Source organism: Pipistrellus kuhlii, unplaced genomic scaffold, assembly GCF_014108245.1.
Source record: "Pipistrellus kuhlii isolate mPipKuh1 unplaced genomic scaffold, mPipKuh1.p scaffold_m20_p_3, whole genome shotgun sequence".
Lineage (NCBI taxonomy): Eukaryota > Metazoa > Chordata > Mammalia > Chiroptera > Vespertilionidae > Pipistrellus > Pipistrellus kuhlii.
The window spans coordinates 104,127,919-104,145,331 of NW_023425529.1; the positions used below are offsets into that span (position 1 = coordinate 104,127,919).

At 38.8% G+C, this 17,413-nt stretch overlaps 1 protein-coding gene across 12 annotated transcripts in view; it reads left to right on the forward strand.

Moving 5' to 3' along the window:
* The window catches only part of ZC3H13 (zinc finger CCCH-type containing 13), a 102,523-nt gene that overhangs the window by 58,404 nt on the left and 26,706 nt on the right, over positions 1 to 17,413 (forward strand). For 11 of the 12 annotated variants that reach the window (XM_036458968.2, XM_036458970.2, XM_036458977.2 and 8 more), the window contains 3 exons: positions 3,665 to 3,975; positions 7,061 to 7,525; positions 12,356 to 12,547. In XM_036458968.2, the coding sequence (XP_036314861.1) occupies positions 3,665 to 3,975; positions 7,061 to 7,525; positions 12,356 to 12,547 (968 nt within the window). The remainder of the gene's footprint in view (positions 1 to 3,664; positions 3,976 to 7,060; positions 7,526 to 12,355; positions 12,548 to 17,413) is intronic. The other variant, XM_036458980.2, reaches the window with a different exon arrangement.

Sequence of the window (17,413 nt, forward strand, 5' to 3'; positions counted from 1 at the left end):
ATTTCAGGCAGTCTGAATGATAGTTTTATATTTTAGTTGTAAGTTTTATGTGGTTGTTATGTTACTTCTTGATAGAAGTACAAATATGCTCGTGAATCTTGCTCTGATTAAAAAACAGATGTGGTCATTTAAAGCTAACTGGTTTTTACTTCAACTTAAAATCAGCAAATTACCACCAAATTGGCAGTGTTATTTCCTTTTAGAGATTGCACCTATTTATTAAAATAATTAAAATAAGAAATTTCAGACAGTTGACAAAAAATGTTATCTGTTGAATTCATTCTTTGATTTCTTCACTATTTATCATTCATGTTCAAATACCATGCTCTGGACTGGTAAATCTCATTCTGTGACCATGATCCACAGGACAGAAAGGAATCCATGAATAACAAGCATATTCTATAGACTGAATTGATAGTTTCTTGAGTAACTGTATATTAATGCTGCTTGGTTATATACAGTGGGTAGAAAAAAGTATTGCATTTACATTATTATGGACTATTCACACACATAAAAATAGAATAGTATAAGGGTCCCTGAGTTGGTAGGATAGCTTTGTGTGCTAGGTGTCCTATATGGCCCAGTGGATTGGCCTCCCCAGTCACCTCAGGTGGACACTCTTGGTGTACCCCTTTGTGGACTGTGTGTTCAGCTTTGTAGTTAAGTCTTGATTGTTGTTGGTATCACTGGGAGGAATTGACCTCCAGACCAGTTCGCTGTGAGAATCGGCTGTGTCTCTGCCAGGAGAACTTATGTGCTGAAGACAGGCTTATGAAACAAGACTTGCAAAATTGCAAAAGCCTCTGTGCTCAGCTTGTATTGGGCAGAGTCTCAGGGCTGAACTGACAGTCTTGGCTTCCCATCAGCCCTGCCTTATGAGGCTTCTGGGTCTCATTGTCCCTTGGTAATCACTGCAATCACCTCGGAGAGAAAGCCGCCCTCGAATTTCACCCACTGCCAGACAGTCCAGTTTCTCCCCCAATGAATCTGGATTCCCAGATTCTTGCCCAGAACTGGAGTTAAGCGCAGTTGGGAACTTCCAGTTCCCTCCAGCTAGAGAAAGCCAGCACCACACTCTGCAGTCAGTCCTCTCTGCGCACACTTGCACACACGCCTCCAGACCTCTGCCTTTCATGGCTCCCCTGAGTTTCCACCTGACAGTCCAGATTCCCCCCGTAAGAGCCTGGGTCCCCAGGGGCTTGCCCGGAACTGGGGTTCAGTGCAGTCAGGAGCTTTCAACTTCTCCCTCGAGAGAAAGCCAGCCAGGCACTCAGCTACCCTTCCTCTTTGCACGTGTGTCTTTGTACCTCAGCCCTTTGTGGCTTTTCTGATTCTCCGTGAGCTTTTCTCTTTCCTTCTAGTTGTAGAATTTCCACTCAGTTAGCTTTCCTGTGGTTCTGAATAGTGTTCATTCTGTCTTTTAGTTGTAGTTTTGAAATTGTTGTGCGAGGCAGCAGTTTAGGTGCTTACCTATGCCGCCATCTTGGTTTCTCCTTTCCCCTTTTCTTTATTTGAATTTCAAGTTTCAATTTTTATCCCTCAGATAAGAAACCAGCCAATTCTAGAGCATAAAACTAGTTAATCTGGAATTACTGCTATCCTAAGGGGAAATGTAATTTAATACTGTATATCTCCACAGTAGTCCAGAAGCCACCGTATTGATAATTTTATCATATTTCAAGATGATTTTATTAGTCACACCTTTTATGTTTGTAGAATGAACATAGTTCTTGGTACAATCAGGCTCACATCCATAATTTGATCCATCTTGTTTGATAACAGATCCTCTCTTTTCACTGTTCTTCAGTCCTCAAATTAAAACAATAGTAACAAAGTGAGAATGTAAAGGTGCTATCTTAACCAACCTGGGCTACTATTACAAAACACCATATTGCTAAGTAGGTTAAAAATAGACATTTATTTTTCATAGATTTAGAGACTAGAATCCAAGGTCTAGGTGCCAGGCAGATTTGGTTCCTGGTGAGAGCCCACTTCAGGACTCATAGATGTCTGTCTTTTCATTGTGTCCTCACATGAAAGAGAGAGAGGGGCACTCTGGTGGCTTCCTTTTCTAATAAGGACACTAATACAATTGTGGGAACCCCATCCTTAGGACCTATCTAAACCTAATTACTCCTCTAGATTCCGCCTCCAAATACCATCATTTTGGGGGTTGGTGTTTTCACATAATAATTGAGTCTATAACACAAACTTTCAGTCTATAACAAATGCTTAAATTAAATCAACAATTTTCATAAAATACTTTCCCCTAAAAGATTGGTAAGAAGAAAAATAGATTAAAAGCTGAAACCATAACTTGACAACACATTGGTGCTCTGACCTTAATGCAATTGCTCGATTATTCAAAGCTTGAACTGAAAAATTGTTTCCACCAAATTTAAGTAATAATTATTATAAGCATTGAAGGTAATTCTAAAATACTTTTACTGGAACTTCTAGCCCTCTAAATTATTTGAGTAAACATCTAGACTTCAAAATGATTTGAAGAATATCTTATTTATCTGCGTATGTGATAATCTAGAATGCTATATTTTAAATATTAGTCCTGTTTTTAATTATTGCATAAATGTTTGTATTCCAGCTCTTCATTATGCACACATTTTGCATATTATTGTAGACAGGGCCCAGGTCATAATAGATTGTAGAAGTGATTCAGTATGTTATTTCCTTGTCATCAGTGAAAGAAGATGATTTTAAAAGTGTATAGAATGCCTTAGTTAAACCAAGACTTACAGACTAAATCTCATTTTGTGCTGTCCAAAACTGAAGGCAGATTATTTAATACTAGAGGCCTGATGCACGAAATTCATACATAGGGGAATGGGGGAGTGACCTTAGCCCAGCCTGCACCCTCTCTAATCCGGGACCCCTCAGAGGATGTCCGACTTACCGGCAGTCAGACATACCTCTTGCAATCCAGAACCTCTGGCTCCTAACTGCTCACCTTCCTGCCAGTCTGGTTGCCCCCTAATTGCTCCCCTGCTGGCCTGATCGCCCCTAACCACCTCTGCCTCGGCCCCTGCCATGGTGGCTTTGTCTGGAAGATGTCCGGTCTAATTCACATATTACCCTTTTATTAATATAGATGAAACTATAGACAGTACATTCTTTTCTTAACCCTAGTAATTTTCTAGATGTCAACTCGGGCAGGGCAGATTAGGTTTGGCTTAAGTTTTTCCCTTTCCCACAACCTTGAAGTGTAGGCATTCTCACAGCTGCTTTCTATCTAGATCTTACCAGTATGTTTTTTCTTTAGCTGTCTGTGGGTTCCCCCCTCCAAGTACCTAGTCACTCTGTCAGAGATTACCTGTAATGAAAGTGAATTCCATATTTTAAGTAAGGGTTGGACCATCTGCTCAGAGAGAATGTTACCTTGCAGCCACAGCTTAGGAGAAAGGCAGTGCATATCTCCTCTAGAACTGTTCTTTAAAACAGAGCTGATTTTAAAATCTGTCAAATCTTTAAAAGTCAGTTTAATATTTTATAGCAGTGTGAATTAAAATTTATTCTAGAATTATTCACAGTTTTAGCTTTTTTACATGCAATTATTTTGCAGTTTTATTTGGGGGGGAAATGTATTTTCTTTTGGCTAAAAATGAAGGCTCTTAAACTATTTTTTATTAATGTTATTTTTTTCTTATAGGTCTACTTCCCCTGCAGGACAGCATCATTCTCCTTTGTCATCTAGACATCACTCATCTTCCTCACAGTCAGGATCATCTATTCAAAGACATTCTCTTTCTCCTCATCGAAAAAGAACTCCTTCACCATCTTATCAGAGGACAGTAACTCCACCTTTACGATGTTCTACTTCGCCTTATCCTTCACATTCCCTGTCTTCTCCTCAGAGAAAGCAAAGTCCTTCAAGACATCGCTCTCCAGTGCGAGAGAAAGGAAGGCATGATCATGAACGAACTTCACAGTCTCATGATCGGCGTCATGAAAAGAGGGAAGGTATGCACTATATTTTATCTGGATTTTTAAAAGTCATTTAAGTTGATTTTTTTTAACTTAAGACTTGAACATTCAGATTTATTATTATAATAAAGGATAGGTGAGAACTCTGTTATATTAAGCCTTCTATTAAACACACAGAGGAGAGGTCTTGAGGACAATATGAGGTGCTTAATAGCATGGGCATGTAAGCTGTTAGCATGTTTATTAGTTATTTATATATATACTAAGTTGGTGCTTTCTTTAAGAAGTTTTATTTGAGCTCTAACCTGATTGGCTCAGTGCCTAGAGCATTGGCCTGCAGACTCAAGGGTCCCAGGTTCGATTCTGGTCAAGAGCATGTACCTTGGTTATGGGCACATACCTAGTAGGGGGTGTGCAGGGGCAGTTGATCAATGTTTCTCTGTCATCAATATTTCTAACTTAATCCCTTTCCCTTCCTCTCTGTAAAAACGTCAATAATATATATATTTTTTAAAGTTTTACTTGAGTACTCTTGAGTTCTAGAAATTTTTGGTCATCTTATTTTTAGTGCACCCTCCTAATTGTTGAGATAATTTTTTAAAAAATAATGAGGTGAAAGAATGAGAAGCAGCCAACCAGAGGGCAGAGTTTGAAAGCATCAAAAGTGTTTTGATAAAGAGGTGAGAGTAGGGGGAGCATTCAAAAGGTGAGTGCAAACCAAGTGATAGTTTTCCAGGTATAACTCAAGAAAGAAGTAAAGTAAACAAAGCAGTTTCCATTCTTAGATCCCTGAGAATTAAGTTAACTTTGAATTTGTTACACTGTTCAAGCTGAGTTATCGTTACCTGACAATATAGTGTTATATCTCTAATATCTCTGTACTTGTATAAGCTTCTTGTCCTTGTTTATTTACCTTGACAAGTTTTTCCCTAACCTCTCCTCAGTTAGTTTTAACATAATGAGTACTCAGAAAATATTTGCTTACTTGTAACAACATTTCTGTTTAATATACATTTTAGAATGCTGTTTATGAGTATAGTATAGCAGTCTCCCTTGAATCATATTGAATTTATTCGTTCTCTTCCTATCAACAATGCAAGCAATAATTAATCAAATTTTTTATTCACGAAAATAATGGATACATAAGTAGAGACTGGAGAGAGCACCTATTTTATAAAATTATCCCTGTGTACATGATTTTGGAATAAGATCAGTACATTAGTATTTTAATAATAATATTTCTTTAGTGACTACTGAATGAAAACTCTTTATTTCAAAACATAATTATTAAACACACTAATGAAGAGGAATAGTATACAGTTGAGTATTTGGGAGATTGCTTTTTTTGCGATAAGAGTGGCTTATATTATTGGAAGAATCTATATGTGTTTAGGTTCTTTGTAAGGAGGACATTTCTTTAACCTTCCATACAAGAGTATAGCAGATGTTTGTTCCTCTCTAGATGTCATTTTCTGAAATAAGAATAATTTTAGTGGAAGAATGAAAAGGGAGGTAAGGAAAAAAATATAATCAGTCAGAAAGGATATATACACCCCTATGTTCATAGTAGCACAATTTACAATAGCTAAGATTTGGAAACAGCCTAAGTGCCCATCAGCAGATGAATGGCTTAAAAAAAACTGTAGTACATCTACACAATGGAATACTATGCTGCTATAAAAAAAGAAGGAACTTTTACCATTTGCAACAGCATTGATGGAACTGGAGAGCATTATGCTAAGTGAAGTAAGCCAGTCAGAGAAAGATAAATATCACATGACCACACTCATATGTGGGATATAATGAGCAACATAATTTGACAAACAAGAAGGGATCCAGAGCCCTAACCGGTTTGGCTCAGTGGATAGAGTGTCGGCCTGCGGACTGAAGGGTTCCAGGTTCGATTCCGGTCAAGGGCATGTACCTTGGTTGCGGGCACATCCCCAGTGGGGGATGTGCAGGAGGCAGCTGATCGATGTTTCTCTCATCTATATTTCTAGCTCTCTCTCCCTCTCTCTTCCTCTCTGTAAAAAAATCAATAAAATACTTATTTTTTTAAAAAAGAATGGAACCAGAGACAAATGGGGGGAGGGGGGGGATGGTGGTTAGAAAGCAACCAAAGGATTTGTATGCATGCATATTAGCATAACCAATAGGCACAGACACTTGGGCGGTGGGAGCTTGCCTGGGGTGGAAATGGCTTGGGGGGGCGGGGGAGAATTGGGGGAAAAGGAGACATGTAAAGCTTTAGACTGGGAAAAAGAAAAAAGAAAAAAAAAAGAAGAAAAAAAAATATATATATATATAATAATTAGATGTATTTCTACAGACAGATGGGGGCTCCATGAAAAGAAAACACTATCAAGTGAACATATTTTTAAGCCAGTTGATATTGGAAGAGGACTAGAAGTAATAGATGTTTACAAGAAGGGATGGAGACATATCAAATCCTTGCCTTTGCCATTTAGCTTATTCACTGTAGGCAACTATAAAGTCTTTAATGCCATTTGAGGTGGACACCTGTGGTCTAATCTGACCTAATATTTGGTAGAGATGATTAAAGTCAATGTGTGCCTCTGTATTTCAAAGTGATTTCTTAAAAACCAGTAATTATATGAGATCAATTCATTTGTTTCAATTGTTTAAATAATAAGTATGATTTTAACTGGTTTGGCTCAGTGGATAGAGCACTGGCCGGCGGACTCAAGGGTCCCAGGTTCGATTCCGGTCAAGGTCATGTACCTTGGTTGCAGGCACATCCCCAGTAGGGAGTGTGCAGGAGGCAGCTGATCCAATATTTCTCTCTCTTCGATGTTTCTAACTCTATCCCTCTCTCTTCCTTTCTGGAAAAAAATCAATTAAAAAAATTTTTTTTAAAGAAACAAGTATGGGTAAATTGGGGTAGGGTAAGATCTTTAGAGTTTAGTCATAAAAAAAAAAACAATTATGTAAGCATTAGTAAAAATTACCTTTGGAATTTTAGCTTTGGATGGATTTAATTTTCTTGACCATATTTTCTCCTTTTATTTTCTTCAAAGAACATGCATTATCATTGTAATAAAATTTTTAAAGTTCCATATTAAATATATTGAGGGTTTTTATTTCCAAAATTGCATTACAGAGACTAGAGGCAAAAGGGATAGAGAAAAGGACACAAGAGATGAACGAGAGTATGAACAGGATCAGAGCTCTTCTAGAGACCACAGAGAAGATAGAGAACCTCGAGATGTTCGGGATCGAAGAGATGCCAGAGATACTAGAGACCGGAGAGAGCTCCGAGATTCCAGAGACATTCGGGACTCCAGGGAGATGAGAGAGTATAGCAGAGATAACAAGGAGAGCCGTGATCCCAGAGATTCTCGGTCTACTCGTGATGCCCATGACTACAGGGACCGTGAAAGTCGAGATACTCATCGAAAGGAGGATACATATCCTGAAGAATCCCGAAGTTATGGCAGAAACCATTTGAGAGAAGAAAGTTCTCGTACTGAATTAAGGAATGATTCCAGAAGTGAGTCTCGAGGTGAAATTAGGAATGATCGGATGGGCAGAAGTAGGGGAAGAGGTCCAGAGTTACCTGAAAAGGGTAAGATATCTGACTTGTCAGTTAACTGTATCTTGTATATTTATATAGAAATTATTAAATCTCTTAAGATTTCTTTTCTAAATATATTATTTCTACATCTATTGTCATTATTTTGTCAAAGTAATTTTCAGTTAATTACCTCTTAATTCTGAATAGGAATTGTGAACTAAAGTAACAAAAGGTAAGTTGGGCCTGAACTAGACCCCCAGTTTGAATTATATCATGCCTAAAATCTTGATTAATGTGAAACACTAAGAAAATTGCTCTCAGGAGAATAAAAGGGAAAAGGAAATAATTTCTATACTACATTTAATTTCAAAATAATCATTAAAATAGGGTTAAATGGTGGGCTTTCAAAATTGGTGGTCAGAAATGACTAATTTGTGTATTCTTCAGTATTTGTACTTGCTTCAAAACACCTCAGATCATCACATATCAGGATTTTGAGCCATTTTTCTAGTCTTTCCCTAAAAATGCATTTGTCTTATCATAAAACTACTACCTAAAATATATTTGACTATCTCCAGACTTCTTAAAATGAATTAACTTTGTCTTCTTCTACAGTCCTTTCTCCCTTCCCCAAAACACTGCTGCACAGCCTGATTACTCATTCCTTTCATTGGTCTGTTGGTCAATATTACAGCTTCACATTAAGCTAAAGGCCCCTCATCTTCTTCATAGTTGTCTTGGGTTTTCTTAGTCCTTTGCTTTTTTATTTACATTTTATAAATGTAAATAAAAAATACTCTTATTTAAAAAAAAAAAAAACACAACTAACTATATTCTGCTCTATACCCTGCTGTTTTTACTTAAAAAATATATTGGAAATAATTCCACATTACTCAGTTTGGTAAACAGCCACTGTCTTTTTCTGGTGCATAGTGTTTATTTAATAGATAAACCATCTATATAGTATATGTATAATAATAAAAGCCTAAGTGACTATCACAACCAAACAGGCTGCATGAGGCAACCAGGCCAACGGGGGAGACGGAGTCATTGAGGGGCAACCAGGCCAGTGGGGAGTGGGGAGGAGTAAGGGGTGACCAGGCTGGCAGGGGAAGGGGGGGGACGGGGTAATTAGGGGCAATCAGGCAGGCAGGCAGGTGAGCAGTTAGGAGCTAGTCATCCCAAATTGTGAGAGGGATGTCCCAGATTGGAGAGGGTGCAGGCTGGGCTGAGGAGACCCCCCCCCCCCCATGCACAAATTTTGTGCACCAGACCTCTAGTATATATATAAAAAGCTAATATTCAAAGTGTCCCTTCAGGCCTTCAACCAGGAAAACAAATTCGATTGCTCACTATGATGTGCGGTGACCACCAGGGGGTGGTACAAAACATGGCTGGTGATCAGTGGCAACGGCAGGGCACTGAGGGAAGGAGGGAAGGAGGAGGCGAGGGCAAGTGCGTGGGTGGTGAGGGAAGGGGGAGGTGGGGAACCAAATCGGCCCTGATTGCCACTCAGGCCTAAGGATCCTACCTGTGGACAAATTTTGTGCACCGGGCCTCTAGTAAAAGTAATAAGCCCTACATTGGTGGATATTTAGATGTTTCAATCCTTTTTTTTGGAACAGTGCTTAAATGAATAGCTATGAATAATATATTCATTTAAGCACTGATGTCTTCAAAAGTGTGTATATAGATATGATAATTAAAATTTGTTAATCTTACATTGTGATATTGCTTTATTTTTCTTGTAGAACTAATTAGATTATCTTAAACATCTATGTCTGGGGTGTTGGGGGCCAATCAGGGCCTGGGCCAGCTGGGGAAGGGGGAATGGGGGCTTGGGTCAGGCTGCTTGGCTGCTGCAGTGCATATCATACCACTGATTGTTCAGTCATTCTGACCATGCTGATCACTGGGCTTTTATGTATATAGAGTAGAGGCCCAGAGGGAGTAGGCCTATGCTGGCAGTTGGATACCCTTAGCGCTGCTGCGGAGGCAGAAGAGGCCACTGCTGCTGTGCTCACCAGCCATGAGCCCGGCTTCTGACTGAGCGGCACTCCCCCTTTGGGAACACACTGACCACCAGGGGGAGCACACCCACCACCAGGGGGCAGCTCCTCCACTGAGTGTTTGTCCCCTGGTGGTCAGTGCTCATCATAGTGGCCCCTTGTTCTGCCTTTCAGTGGATTTGCATTTTAGCCTTTTATTATATAGGACTAGTGGCCCAGTGCCTGAAATTTGTGCACCGAGAGGGGTGTCCCTTAGCCCAGCCTGCACCCTCTTTAGTCTGGGACACCTCGGAGAATGTCCGAGATTTAGGCCCTGTAAGATTGGACCTAAACCAGCAGTCAGACATCCCTCATAATCTGGGACTGCTGGCTTTTAGCCACTTGCTGCCTGATTTCTCCTAAATGCTTCTGCCTGCCAGCCCAGTTGTCCCCCAACTGCCCTCCTCTATTGTCCTGATCGCCCCCAACTGCTCTCCCCTGCCATGACCTGCCTCCTCTGTGCGAGGCAGCGGAGAAGCTGGAACTGGCCTCTGCACCACACAGAGCCGCAGGACTTCCAGCCCTCACCACACGGGGGACATCCACACCCCGTCTTCACTGTGCGCTTGGCCATCTTGTGGTGGCCATCTTATGATGATGTTGCACGTGAGGGCCACCTAGGCTTTTATTAGTATAGATGTGTATAATGAGAATACTTAACAAAAGATCTACTCTCTCTCTCTCTCTCTCTCTCTCTCTCTCTCTCTCTCTCTCTCTCTCTCTCTCTTTAACCAAATTTTGTAGTTTCTGATACATTATTACTAACTATAGGCACTATAACATACAGTAGATATCTAGGACTATCATCCTGTACAACTGAAATTTTATACCCTTTTACTAATACCTTCCTGTTTTCCTCTCCCTCTAGTCCCTGGCAACCACTATTCTGCTCACTGCTTCTATGAGTTTGACTGTTTTAGATTCTATATATAAGTGATATAATGTGGTATTTGTCTTTCTATGTCTGGCTTATCTTGCTAAGCATAATGTCCACCAGGTTCATTTATGTTGTTGCCAATGGCAGGATTTTCTTTTTATTTAAGACTGAATAATATTCCATTATATATATTTACCACATTTTATTTAGGTTGCTTCCATTTCTTGGCTATCCTATATAATAAAGAGAGAATATGCAAATTGAACCTCACACAAGATAGTCGCCCCAATGTGGTCAAAGATGGCCAACAGGGGAGGGTAGTTGTGGGCGATCAGGACAGCAGAGGAGGGCAGTTAGGGGTGACCAGGCCTGCAGGGGAGGGCAGTTGGGGGCAACCTGACCTGCAGGGGAGGGCAGTTAGGAGCAACCAGGCCTGCAGGGGAGGGTAGTTGGGGGGACCAGGCCGGAAGGGGAGGGCAGTTAGGGGCGACCGAACCGGCAGGGGAGGGCAGTTAGGGGTGACCAGCCAGCAGGCAGGGGATCAGTTAGGCATCAATCAGGTTGGCAGGGGAATGGTTATGGGGTGATCAGGCTGGCAGGCAAGTGAGCAGTTGGGAGCCAGCAGTCCTGGATTGTGAGAAGGATATCCCAGGCTGGACTCTGCACCCTCCGTAGGAATCTCTTGTAGGGACCCCCCTGTAGGAATCTCTTTCACGGCCCACGTAGAAAGAGTTCCAATTCAGGGTTCAGGTTCTAGAGAAGGACTGCACACAAATGAAGAGACTTGAAACTTGAAGAAATTCAACTTGGCTATATGGGGGGCCAGGCGGTAGTCCAACTCTAGAGGGAGAACTACTACCTCCTCTGGCCCTCCATCCCCTTTTATTGAGGTTTTGGGGGAAACATCGTAGGCAACATAAACAGAAATTTATATGTAGCCATTAGGCAGGAAATAACAGAAAGTTTCACGGGACAAACAAGGTAGATTCTGCTTCAGCTAACAATGTCTCAACTAAAGGTTAGAGCAATTAAGGTAGTTGACCAGCCTTCCTGGCTTCCTGTCAACATCTCTTTTTTAGTGAAACTGATTTATTTTCCACCACCTTCCCCCCTCTTCCACCAGTGCACTAATTTCATGCACCAACCCTCTAGTTGTGAATAATGCTGTAATGAACATGGGAGTTCAGATACCTTTTCCAAATCCTTATTTCAGTTCCTATGAACATATACCCAGCAGTGGAATTTCTGGATCATATGATAATTCTATTTTTAGGGGTTTTTTTAGGAGCCTGTACTGTTTTCTTTAGTGGCTGTGTAACCTTGCATTACCATGACCACAATCTAGATACTCAACTTTATCATCACAAAACTCCCTGTGATGGATAGCCACAGTCTAAATCCCTTGCCCCTAATCCCTAGCAACCACTATGTCCTCTATCATATAATTGTTATTTCACAAATGTTACATAAATGGAATCATGCTGCAAGTATCCTGTGGAAATTGGCTTTCTCATTCAGTATAATTTTCTTGAGGTTCATGTGTCAATAGTTTGTTCCTTATTGTAGTATCCCATGGTTTGGATGTGCCACTGTTTTAACCACACCCGCATTGAAAGTCATTTGGGTCCTTTCCAGTTTTTGGTATTACAAGTAAGACTACTATGACCATTCATTTCCCAAATTTTTTAATGTAAATTTTTAGATACCACGTAATGTCGACAAAGTGCCTTGGTTCTGAATTGGAATGTTTTCACTCATTATAAACTGTAATCAAAGCAATAATATATATATATCCATAAGACAACTAACAACTAATATCTTTTCAACAATGATAAGTACACTTTTGAATTAAGCAAAACACCTTTATCTGTATGGGTTTTGGTTGGAAAAATTGTGACTGATAAAACTTGTTGAATGAAGTGTATAAGTAAACATTTGTGTGAATATCCTTTTTAGGAAGCCGAGGCACAAGAGCGTCTCAAATTGATAGTCACAGTAGTAGTAGCAACTATCATGAAAGCTGGGAAACTCGAAGTAGTTATCCTGAAAGAGACAGATATCCTGAAAGAGACACTAGAGATCAAACAAGAGATTCCTCCTTTGAGAGAAGACATGGAGAAAGAGACCGTCGTGACAACAGAGAAAGAGGTTTGTCAAATGGAATATTATTAAATAATGACCAACATTGATTGGGAAAATTACTATTTTTTAAGTAGTTATCAGTTTACTTTTTAGTGAATGATGTCTTTTAGATTTTTGTTTGTTGACACATTTGAAGCTATTGTATTTACTCATATAATCTTTTCTTATATACTTAGTTTAGGGAAAAGGGTGTAAATAACTAGCTATCATGACCTGCTGGGTGACCGTGTAGGTAGTTATACACTCAAAGAACTGAGGTGCACTTGTATGTCTCTCACATTAACCAAATAGCTCATAAAAAATGTAGATTTGTGGTAGCATTGTGGAATTTCTGACTCAGGAGATACTTCAACTTTATCATCTGAGTATCCTGGCCATTCTCTCACTAGCAGTGATAAAGTTTTGTAAGGACTGTGGTAGAGGAACAAGAAAAACAAAATAATTACTGGACGGGGGTTTTCTAGAGAAACATTTTACTTAACTTTCTTTCATGAGAATATGTAATGCTTGCTTTAGCTAATTTTAGATTCTTATATATCTTAATCTAAGCATTTTCTGTTACTCTATTAGGTGATCTCTTAAATAAATTATGAAACAAGGCTACTAGAAAGCATTTAAGGAAGGGTATTAAGTATTTTCTTTAATAAGCTTTTATTGCCTGTACATATTAGGGCTATGAATAGTTACGATTTTATGAAGGTCTAACTAACCTTGGCTGGTTACTAAAGTAAGGTTTGCTGTAATGCTGAGATTAGTATAATATAAAACTTGATGAAGTGGAGAATTGAATATTTATGCTTCACAGTGAGCTGAATCAAAGAGGTTATATAGTATATTAATAAGGAAGTACTGAGAGGAGAATGAATGAAGTCTCTAAGACACAATGTACTTTAGGGAGTTTAGATGAAATTAGTGCTGGTTAGGTTGAGTTTGTTAGGGTAAGCCTAATATTTAGGTTAAAAGATATGTGTATGGCCAAAACCGGCTTGGCTTAGTGGATAGAGCATCAGCCTGCGGACTGAAAGGTTCTGGGTTCGATTCCGGTCAAGGGCATGTACCTTGGTTGCGGGCACATCCCCAGTAGGAGGTGTACAGGAAGCAGCTGATCCATGTTTCACTCTTATCGATGTTTCTAACTCTCTATCCCTCTCTCTTCCTCTCTGTGAAAAAATCAATAAAATATATTTTTTTTTTTAAAAAAAAAAAGGTACGTGTATGATTTCTTTAGTCACAGATGAGGCTGGAGTTTATATCTGAAATTTTTTATTTCCTAACACTGATTCACCTCTTTTTACTCTCTTTCACACTGTGTCCTGGTAATGCCTTTTTTTTTTTTTTTTTTTTTTTTTTTTTCCTAGTTTCATATTCTTGCTCAGGTTTTCCACATGTCATGCCTGAATTCAGTAGTAGTATTTGGTTTCAATTTTATATTTATTTCAACCCCACATGCATTAAGTTACCAACAACTTTGATAGTTGCATTATATGTATTCTCTGACTTAATATCCTTTTATAATATTAAATCAAAGACCATATGTATATTTTTAAAAATCATAAAATTTTTTCAAAATATCCTTGTAAGTGTAGATATAAAATCCATGTTTTATAATTTAGGAGCTTTAGACCAAGAGAAAGGTAGTGATTTTTCCAATATTACAGAAAAATAAGTTCCATAGTTAGAATTCAAACTTAGGTCTTCTGACTGCAAGTCCTATTCTTTTTCTGTTTTACTTTATTATAACTATTTCAACAAATATTATTTGTCTAACTGAGGTAGAAATATATTTTTGAGGTTAATGATATTCTACAAATGTTAACTGAGTCCCCACGCACTTTGCTAGGTTCTTAAAGTACAGTAGTCCTGTGCTTGTAGAACTTAATAGAAGTGAAGATAACCACCACCCCCCGCCCCAAAGAAAAAGAAAGAGAGAAAGAAACTGATTCAGTGCTATCAAGGAAACAAGCAAGGGACCCAAATATAGAAGTAAAGGTTGGAGATTTTTTTATCTAGAGTATTTATGATTTTTTTTTTTAAAGACATTACATTTATGCAGAGAAATAAATACAAGAGATGTTAGTATTGCCCAGATTGAGGGTAAAAATGTTCTGTGCCAAAAGAAGAGTATATGCCATGGGAAATTTTCATATGTCCTAGTTTGAAAGAAGATCAGTGAGACTAGCGATGGTGACAGTAGGTAGATTAAAGGAGGTTGATGTTCGAGATGCGCCCAAGCACATGTTCTGTGCTCAGGAATTTAAATCTTCCCTTTAGTTCTTCATAGCCTAAATATTAGGTGTATTGGTTAATAATGCAGATTTTGTAATCAAAGAAAACACAATAATTTCAAGAGAAACATCATAAGTGCTTTATTCAAAGTAATGTCCATCGCTAGCTACACTTTTCCCCCATCTTTCAGGTAATTTGTGGATACCATTCTAATAGAACTTTTCTTGCTTTGAGACAAACCATTCAGAGACCCAATTTTCTACTTCTTTGTATGTTTTGAGATGCTGCTTAGAAAGTGTGTGTGCCATATATCAGAACAAGTGGTAATCTGAAGGAGTAAGGTCTGTTGAATACGGCGGGTGGGTTAATACTTCCCAGGCAAGATCTTTTAATGTGTCTTTAACTGTTTTTGAAGTGTGTGATGGTGCATTATCATGAAGCAAAATTACTTCGCTGTGTCTTCTAGCCCATTCTGGTCAATTCACGATCAAATCGTGGTTCAAGTTATTTGTTGTCCATAGCAACCAGTATTAGCGGTTTCACCTAGTTTTAGAAGTTTATAATACACCACACCTTCCTGATCCCACCAAACACAGAGAATCGTTTTCTTTCCAAAGCGACTTGACCTTGCAGTCGATGTTGATGGTTGACCTGGATCAACCCCATGACTGTGCATTTGGGATTCTCCAAATAAATCCACTTTTCATCACCAGTCACAGTTCGATGCAAAAAAATAGTTTCCTGCCATTGAAGCAACATTTTACTGATGACTTTTTGGTTTTCCATTTGTCTTTCGTTCAGTTAATTTGGCACCCATTTTCCTTCCTTTAAAATCTTTCTCATTGCTTGTAAAAATGATCGGAACTTGGTTGCTGAGCAACGTTTAGTCTTTCTTTTTTAATTTGAATTTATTTATTTTGATTGTGTAGCAAAGGTGGAAAATTTTTTTTAATATAATTTATTTATGTTTTTACAGAGGGAGAGGGAGAGGGAGAGAGAGAAACATTGATGAGAGAGAAACATCAATCAGCTGCCTCCTGCACACCTGTCACTGGGGATTTACTCACAACCAAGGTACATGCTCTTGACTAGAATCGAACCTGGGACCCTTGAGTCTGCAGGTTGACACTCTATCCACTGAGCCAAACTGGTCAGGGCTGTTTAATTTTTCTGCAAATTGTTTTTAAGTTTGACACAGATCTTCATCCATTAATGCTTGTAATTGGTCTTCAAACTTTTTCAATTGACCTGGACGTTCTTTGTCTTTCACATTGAAATCATCACTTTCATAGCATTTAAACCAGCGTTCACAAGTGTCTTGAGATGGAGCATGTTCACTTTAAACTTCCCGAAGTATTCAGCAGCACTTTTCTTCAAAATAATGAATTAAAACTTTCTGCAAATGGTTTTTGGCATGAAATTAGAAGTTTTTAAGTGTCAAAATATCTATGATGTTAACACCTTCAGAAAATTTGACATATGAAGGGTTTTTTTGTTTTTGTGTGTGTGTGTGTGTGTGTGTGTGTGTGTGTGTGTGTGTGTGTATAAAATTGATTTTTTACAGAGAGGAAGGGAAAGGGACAGAGAGTTAGAAACATCGATGAGAGAGAAACATCGATCAGTGCCTCCTGCACACTCCCTCCTGGGTATGTGCTCGAAACCAAGGTACATGCCCTTGACCAGAATTGAACCTGGGACCCTTGAATCCACAGGCTGACGCTCTATCCACTGAACCAAGCCAGTTAGGGTGACATATGAAGTTTTGAAGCTTGTTGTCTATACAACACAATAGAATACATATCAGTTCGCATATATGTGAACATATGTGTAACTCCATTTATTGAAAAAAATGAGCATTACCCAGTACACCTAGTAGGTACAAATTGACAATTGAAGTGTGATAAATGCTACTATATAAAATTCTATGAGAAAAAGGAGCAAACAGAATTCTGAGGAAATCCAAGAAAGCTTCCTAAATAGGGAACATCTGAACTAGGGTCTAAAGGATAGTAAGAGTTTGTCTAAACTCTTGGGTGAAACACTTTGCAGGGAGAAGGTGCAGCATGTGCAGACATACAAGACTAAAAGAAATATATTTTGAAGTAGTAAAGAAGTATGAGGTTGGAGTAGAAGTATGCTATATGTGGTGGAAAAAGAAAGAAGCTAGGAAAAAGGATTGTTCAGAGTTGATAGGCCAAGTTTTCAGGCTTATTAGTCAGGCTGAAAATTTTGTATTTAATTGCCTTTTCACTGCTTTTTTTTTTTTTAATTGTTTAAAGTTTTACATATGTCTCCTTTCCCCCCAGTTGACCACTAGCACCACCACCTCACCATTCCCTCCCCAGACAAGCCCCTACTGCCCTAGTGTCTGTGTCCATTGGTTATGCTAATATGCATGCATACAAGTCCTTTGGTTGCTCTCTAAAACCCCCCCTTCCCATTTATCTCTGGATCTATTCTTGTTCATCAAATTATGTTGATCATTATATCTCACATATGAGTGAAATCATGAGATATTTATCTTTCTCTGGCTGGCTTATTTTGCTTAGCATAATGCTCTCCAGTTCCATCTGTGCTGTTGCAAATGGTAAAAGCTCCTTTATAGTAGTATAGCATTCCATTAGGTAGTTGTACCACAGTTTTTTA